This window comes from Camelina sativa, chromosome 17 (genome assembly GCF_000633955.1).
Source record: "Camelina sativa cultivar DH55 chromosome 17, Cs, whole genome shotgun sequence".
NCBI lineage: Eukaryota > Viridiplantae > Streptophyta > Magnoliopsida > Brassicales > Brassicaceae > Camelina > Camelina sativa.
Genome location: NC_025701.1, coordinates 35,081,127 through 35,089,190, shown reverse-complemented (window position 1 = coordinate 35,089,190; position 8,064 = coordinate 35,081,127). Strand labels below are relative to the sequence as shown.

The window sequence follows — 8,064 nt, the reverse complement described above, 5'->3', positions numbered from 1 at the left end:
CATCATCAAGCGACATCTCTTACAGAGCTTTGTCCAAAGCGTACTCCATAGCTTATTCCACACGTAATCAACCCTAAAATTGAGTACAGATCTGGGGTTTATCTTTCTGGCGGCGTGGTGAGGCTGAAGAACTAGATTAGACTTGACTCGTAATCTTCAAAGATTCAGTAGATATTGTGAAATAAACAGAAAATAGCCTATCAAATCCGGCGAAAACAAAGATTTTCCCGGTATACTTCAGCTTTTTCAATAGAAGGAAACCCTCAATATTAAAAAGAGAGTCCTAAACGATTTCAACATTTGCCTTGCTCTGTGGAATTTGTACATAGTTTAAAAAGCCATTAAAGTAACTAATTTCTGATTCGTCTTATTTTCTAACCCTTCTTTAAAACTTAGCTTGCTTAGGGTATAATTCTCAGAAATAAGTATAACAAGCAACAAAAATCTTAAAATCGCTAGCAAAATTAAAAGAGGAAGTATAGGAAAAGAGTCATATTCAAAATTAAAAGAGGAAGTATAGGAAAAGAGTCATATTCTCATGAAGACATTAATAGTTCACATGACATCTTCTTTAGTCATATTACACTTTTAAAAAACCAGACATAATAAAACAAACACAGAGATAGATATATAATAATGTCTTAAAACTGATAATTGCACTAACAAAAATTAATTATATATGTTTCTTAGTCATGTAAAAGATAATTTGAACCCCAAAAATAAAAGATAAAGTTATTGGAGAGGTTGTGGGAGGTCATAGAGAGACATAAATTTGCTTCCAGGTTGATCCCAATTGAATGCTCCGTGCTGCTGTTGTGTTTGAAACTGACCAAGCTGATAGAGATGACCATTAGCGTTGACGCTGTTGTTGTAGTCATGTTGTGCACATAATAAAATCTGCACATGATAATATTTTAGAAATGATGTGCTAAATTTAAAACTAAAACATATTTTATGCTATTTGTGAAAATTGTCATTCTTTTAACACACTTCATAATTATAAACTTATAAATGTATATATTTAGATTATTTTCAAAGCAAATATAAATAATACCATGTGCATTTTATATATAATTTAATAAAAAAAAATTTTGACTTAGAAAATATTTTTGATTTTATAACCCATGCATCGCGTGATTAAGTTTCTAATATTTTAATACGAATTAATTGTATATTACAATATAATAAAATCTAATATCAATTCTATACACTACACGTTAATATGTATAAAAAATATATATATATATATATAACTTTTCCTATCAAATAATTTCTGCATAAAATCAAATTTAAATTTTATCAGAAAATTAGTAAAATAAAAAAAAACTTGAAAAAGTTCTATCAAACTTTGAAAATCATAATATTTTTTATAAAAAAAAAAATCCAAAAGAAAACAATATTGTTCCCATTGCAGATCAAGTCGGTTTAAATTGACCGAATTCCCTTCAAATTTAGGCTTTGGACTAGTTGGGCTACGAGCAAATGACACATAAAGCCCAACAAGAAAGATGGCCTAACACTTGAGTCGGTGGTAACGAGACGTTCGGCCGGAGGAGTGTCGAGGACACCACCGGAAAAGAGCCCCGGTCCGGCAAAACGGCAAGCCGTACATCCGTGGATAAGGAAGAAAGTATAACCCGTGGAGTATCTGTGACCTACCAAAGACGACGACAAGGAAATCGAGAGCGAGTGTTAACTCTCTCTGTATTTGGATTTGCATATGCAGGAGCAGCTAACAAACTCAGTACATGGAGGAGGATAAGAGGTTTGTTCACACTTTAGTGCATGTATATTGTATAGTCTGTTACACAATTCACAGAGTTTTGTTTTGGTTGTAGTTAAATGTTTGGTTTGTCCTGGCTGATCATGGTACATCTCTGCTTTTGATTTCATTTGGTTGTATACTGATGCTAGGCACTGCTTTTGGGTTATCAGGAACACTTGTGACCTTGATGGTAGCTGACAGCATTTTGTTGTAGGTCTTAGCGAGTGTCGTCCAAAGAAGAAGGTACTGCATCCTTGTGCCTCACATCACATTCTCTTATCAACTTTGTCTATGATATATCAAGAGGAATGGATCAGTCTATCACAACTTTAATCATCTATCCCAACTGTGAACCTTGTAACTTTCTCTAGCTGTTTGTTGACTCTTATCAAATCTATCTTGGAGGCTGGCCCAGTCTTTTGAGATTCATGGCAAGGATTCTTCATCTGCTCCACGGCTTTGAAAGAATCGATTGATGTTTGCCCGCTGCTTTACGGGTCTGCAAACTCGGAAAAGTTCGTCTCAGCCTCTAATGATTGAATTTCCAGAATGGAGTGAAGAAGAGATAACTATTGGCTGGCAAGCTCAATAACCAAAATTCTGGTGGTGAGGCTGCCTCGCTAGTTTATCAAGCCACAGCTTTGTAGCTTCATAGTGGAAGTTTCAGTATAGTTTTTTTTATTTAAAGTTGTTTTTATGTTTGTGTTTGCTGGCTTTTTAAGCAAAACAGGGGAACTAAAAAGAGTATACGTGTTTTGATAATAAGAACTCATTATCTAAAAGAAGACACGTCTACAGCCATAAATTGACAAGTACTGAATCACACAAACATGTAATAGAGCATACAAAAGACTTTTTCAACTTGGTCCAGAATTACTCCTACAATACGCGTCAAAAGAGAGGGAGAGAGAGCGAAAAAGACGGTTTCAGATCAGAAAATACCAAAAACATAAGTATATGTTTTAAGCTATGGTTACTGAACCGTAGGGGATGCTTTGCCTTCAAGTCTCCAAAGTTGACTGCCATTCAGAGCAGTAACACTATCTTCGGTTTTGCCATATATCTTCACTTGTTGGAGTCCTGGCATTCTCATCAGAAAGAAACTCACTTGCTCAACAAATCTTGCTTCATCTTCGATAACTTCTCCTATTTCATATATCTCCAGAAAAGTTACAGGAGATGTTACAAGGTAAGACTCATCCCTCATCTGGCAGGGACACACATCACCACACTTATCTGTGACTAAGTGGAAAAGTCCCTAAACAGAAAAGAAAAACAGAAATTAATCAGTTGATCCATCTGTTTTCCTCAGGTTAGCTTTTACTAATAAAACTGAATTTACTAAGCAGCAGCTTGGTTTCTTACCTCCAATACAAGGGTTTCCAGACGTGTACAGCATTTGAGAAGCTCGGGTATCACGTCCCAGCTTAGTGTTTTGCAATTTTGAATGGTCAAGTGAGTCAAGTTTACAAATTCATGGACTAGGTGATGAAGAACCTGAAACATAAGCAAATCACAATCAAATCAGTGTGTTAGTGTTGTTAGACAAGCAATTCTCAAGCTGCAAGAAATTAACAAACCTGAACAGTGTTATCAGACAAATAAAGTTTCCGAACACTTGTTATCCCCGTGATAAAAGTTGTGGCATCATCACCAGCATTCACAATCACTTCTTCCTCCTCATCATCATCTTCCTCCTCATCATCATCTTCCTCCTTTTCATCTATGGTTTCAATTATGATCCTGGCTTCAATAAGTGAACCAAGATTCAATACTGGATATTGCCCAGCAACGTGATCAGTATACTCAAGGTATAACAGTTTCGGAGTGTCAAATGACACACTTTGGGGGCATCTTTCAAAATCGTCCATCTCTACATCATTATTCCAGATGATCTTCAGTCTCTTCAGACTTGCGCTTGCCACAAGACAGGCATTCCATCGTTGCCACTTCATATCAATCATGACTAACTCTTCAAGGACTGGACAACTCGAGATTAACCTAACAAACATCTCATTGTCTTCAATAATGATATCATCAAGCCAAAGTTTCTTCAAACAAGGAAGATCAACTTCGGCTACGTCATCTCCAGAGAGGCTAATCAAGTTTCGGTAAGAGGCCAACTTCAAAGTGACCAGACTCTTTTGCACGAAAACTCTCGGGTTCAGCTCAAAATCGTCTTTTATATCATATATCCCAAGATTCATCTTCTGCACCCCCATTATTTAGCGAGTAGTCAACCCAAGAGGACACATCACTTCCATCAATCTCACCATTAATCTTCAGGTAGAAACTATCTAGCTCACAGTTTGCTCCTCTCAGCCCCAAGACTTGATTAACAAATCTTTCAAATTTTTCTTCCTCTTCTTCATTATCATAACAGAATCTGAGCTTTGACAAACAATTGAGCTTGATTCTCCACTCTCCTCTTAGCAAAAGATATGACACTGTTACTGCTGTTTTGGTTGGCAACCAGGACAGAATCTGAGGCACCAAGTCAGTTGGTATATCAGTAATCGCAGACTTCTCTCTCTTCTTATTTGAATCCATGGCAGACACAAGATGAAACCAACAGAAGAACCTGCACAAGAGAACCCCACATAGAGAAATCACGTGTTTGTTCATCACATTGCAAGTTTCAGAAAGTATAACATAGAAAAAATCTGAGAACTATTCATTCCAAAAAAAAAATGGAAATCAGAGAACACTATAAAAGTTTACACAGAGAAATCTCAACCTTTTGCACTGACGGAACCAGTAAACACTAAGAATGAACAATCAAGCTACTGTTAAGTGATACATTCAGTGGGATTTGAGGATACAATCAGTGGGCTTAAAAGACAGAGAGGAAAGAAGAGAACACGAAAATAAATACCCCACATATGTTAGAGAGAAAGATGAGCCAAAAAAGACAGAGTTAACAAGGTCACCCCACCAAATATAAAACTGTAACGAAGAAGCTTTCCAAGTGGATGAAACACAAATTCAAGCAGAAAAGCAACAAGCATGAAAAGAGGATCAAAGGGTGGTTGTTCTGTAAAAATAAGGTTGTCTTTACACTGAACAACTTTATACTCGATCTCAAGTATTCTGAAAAACACTTTAGGAAATGGAGTATCACAGTATCACCATATTAAGGGAAAACCTTTTGAACAATGAACATTATAAAGTTTCCATAGAGAAACCTCAACCTTTTGAACTGACGAGAACCAGTAAACACTAAGAACGAACAATCAATCTACTACTAAGCTACAACAAAAACAACTCACGGAAGAAGCTGAGCTTGCAATAAAATTCCATTTTCCCATGATTTTCTCCAACAGATGAACAAATTAAAGAGCAATCAAGAGCTAACAACTCATGGAAGGAGTAGAAACCAAAAAATTAGAAACTAGTCTTGCAATTTTGTTCCATTTTCCCATGATTTACTCAACAAATCAACAATTTACAGAGCCAAAAACAAAAAAAAAAAACAAAACAAAAAACAAAAAGGAACGCACCTTCTTGACTCGTGCTTGATCAAGCAGCTTGGTCCAAGCCCTAGTCTCTTCCCGTTTATTGAAATCGAAGAAGAAGAACCTAAACTTCAAATTTAGAAACTAATTTAACAGATGACTTAGGGAGCATAAATCCTCAAAGGACAAAAAAAAAAAAAAGGAGAAGGAACTCACCGTCGGAGCAGAGCAGCCTTGTTCGTCGATGAAACTATTAGGAGAAAGTTTGTTAGAGGGAAACGAAGAAGAAGAAGAACTTTGTATTTTCTCTTATTGATCTCGATTGTGTTTTTACAATTACTAATAGTAATGAAGCTAACCGGTTTAACTCCGGTTTACAACCAAATCACAATCACAATTGATTAATATCAAACCATTCTCTATATACTCTAATAGCCTCTCTCAAGATGGCAAGTATATAGATTTCAGAGCCATCTTGCCAATAAGAGCATTGAACTGAGCCGGTAGTAGAGCCTTTGTGAATACATCCGCGAGTTGCTGATCCGTCTTGACGTGAAGAGTCTTGATCAAACCACTAACAACTCTGTCTCGTACAATATGACAGTCCAACTCCACATGTTTTGTGCGTTCGTGAAAAACAGCATTGTTAGCTATATGTATAGCAGCTGTTGAATCACAGAAAAATGCCACAGATTTTGTTTGAGGAGCCTGAAACTCTCTGAGAAGATTAACAAGCCAAGCTACCTCTCTTACGGCAAACTCCATTGCTCTGTATTCAGATTCTGGAGATGAATGAGAAGCGACTTGCTGCTTCTTTGATTTCCAGGATATCAAAGAATTACCAAGAAACATGCAGTATCCTGATGTTGATCGTCGAGAATCACGACATGAACCCCAATCAGCATCAGTGTAGGCTTGGAGGACCAAATCACAATCGACAGAATAAAAGAGACCATTCCCAACTGTTCCCTTAACATAATGCAAGACTTTAAGAGCTGCCTGCATATGTAATCCTTTTGGGGTTGCGGTAAACTGACACAAGCGATTGACGGCATATGTGATGTCAGGCCTAGTGATAGTCAAATACATCATTTTCCCAACTAATCTTCTGTAGGAAGCAGAATCCTCTAGTAGTGGTTCCTTACTATCAGAAACTAGCTTTATACTAGGTTCCATAGGTATAGAAGATGGCTTACAAGCTAAGAGACCAGCTTCCTCTAGTAAACCCAAAGCATACTTTCGTTGGCAGATAGATATTCCTGATGCATTTCTAGCAATTTCCAGACCAAGAAAGTATTGGGGATTACCTAAGTCTCGGAGCTTGAAGGCTTTTTGCAGATTCTCCTTTAGCTGAGCCACTTCACCATCATCATTACTTGTAATGATAATATCATCAACATAGACAAGGACTGCAACATACTTTCCATTAACATTTCTGATAAAAAGAGTATGATCTGAATGTGATTTTTGAAACCCCAAAGACATTAACACGACACTGAATTTCAAGAACCATTGTCTGGAGGCCTGTTTTAAACCGTATAGAGACTTTTGCAGTTTACATACTGCGTTTGGAGGAAGAGTTTCACCTTCTTTTGATGTATATCCAGGCGGTAGAGTCATATATATCTCTTCTTCGAGATCACCGTTTAAAAAGGCATTAGAAACGTCCAGTTGATGTAAACTCCATTTCTTTGCAGCTGCAACTGCTAATAAAGTCTTCACTGTTGTCATTTTAGCCACAGGAGAGAAGGTGTCAACAAAGTCAATGCCTTCTTGCTGAGTGTAACCCTTAGCTACTAATCTAGCTTTGTAACGTTCTAGACTTCCATCAGCATTCAGTTTTACCTTATAAACCCATTTGCAACCGATGGCACGCTTATCTGGTGGTAATGAGCATATCTCCCAAGTTGCTGTACTCTCCAGAGCTTGTAACTCTGCATTCATTGCTTGTAACCAGTCATCAGACTTTTTGGCTTGACTGAAAGAAGTTGGTTCAGCATGCTTCGTTACAGAGCAAATATAAGCTCTATAAGGAGTTGACAAGGCATTATAACTCAGATAATCTGAGATAGGATATTCAACACCAGAAGAAGACAGATTGCAGTAATAATCTTCAAGATAAGTAGGTGGTTTTGTTTTTCTGCGAGTCCTTGAACCATTAGAACTAGCCGTATCTACAGGAATGGAACTGTCGATGACATCATTCACAACTGTAGGAGATTCACTCACAACTACAGGAATGGTGTCATTATGTTCAACAGAGTCATTCACAACTGTAGATGCATTATTGCTAGGAAAATAATCCGGTAAGACAGTGGACTCACCTTTAGCATATGGGAAGATATCTTCATGAAAAACGACGTTGCGTGAAACATATGTGCTATTAGTCTCCAAATCCAGAAGTTTATATCCTTTAACACCTGGAGGATAGCCAAGGAACACACATGCCTTTGCTCTGGGTTGGAATTTGTTTATGTTTTTGGAGGATGTGGAGCTATAACACAAGCAGCCAAAAACACGAAGACCATTATAATCAGGTAGTTTTGAAGTGAGAACTTCATATGGAGACTTATCCTGAAGTATGGGAGTGGGTAGTCTGTTGATGAGAAAAACAGCAGTCAGTACACATTCTCCCCAGTATTCAATAGGCACTTTTGACTGAAACATAAGAGATCTTGCAACATTCAAGATATGTTGATGCTTCCTTTCAACTACTGAGTTTTTCTCAGGTGTCTCTGGGCATGAGAAATAGTGAATATTCCCTTTTGCTTTGAATAACTCCACAAACTTCAATTCTGGTGCATTGTCTGATCTAACACCTTTCACTGTACTTTTATACTGAGT

The 8,064-nt window shown here is 37.2% G+C and overlaps 1 protein-coding gene across 1 annotated transcript; it reads right to left on the bottom strand.

The window, feature by feature from the left end:
* LOC104758997 (F-box protein At1g56610-like) lies at nucleotides 2,550–5,521 on the bottom strand. Its single transcript, XM_019239205.1, is given in 6 exon segments — nucleotides 2,550–3,023; nucleotides 3,131–3,262; nucleotides 3,346–3,984; nucleotides 3,986–4,346; nucleotides 5,266–5,344; nucleotides 5,437–5,521. Coding segments are annotated over 4 exon segments (1,386 nt in total). The 5' UTR covers nucleotides 4,316–4,346; nucleotides 5,266–5,344; nucleotides 5,437–5,521; the 3' UTR covers nucleotides 2,550–2,738.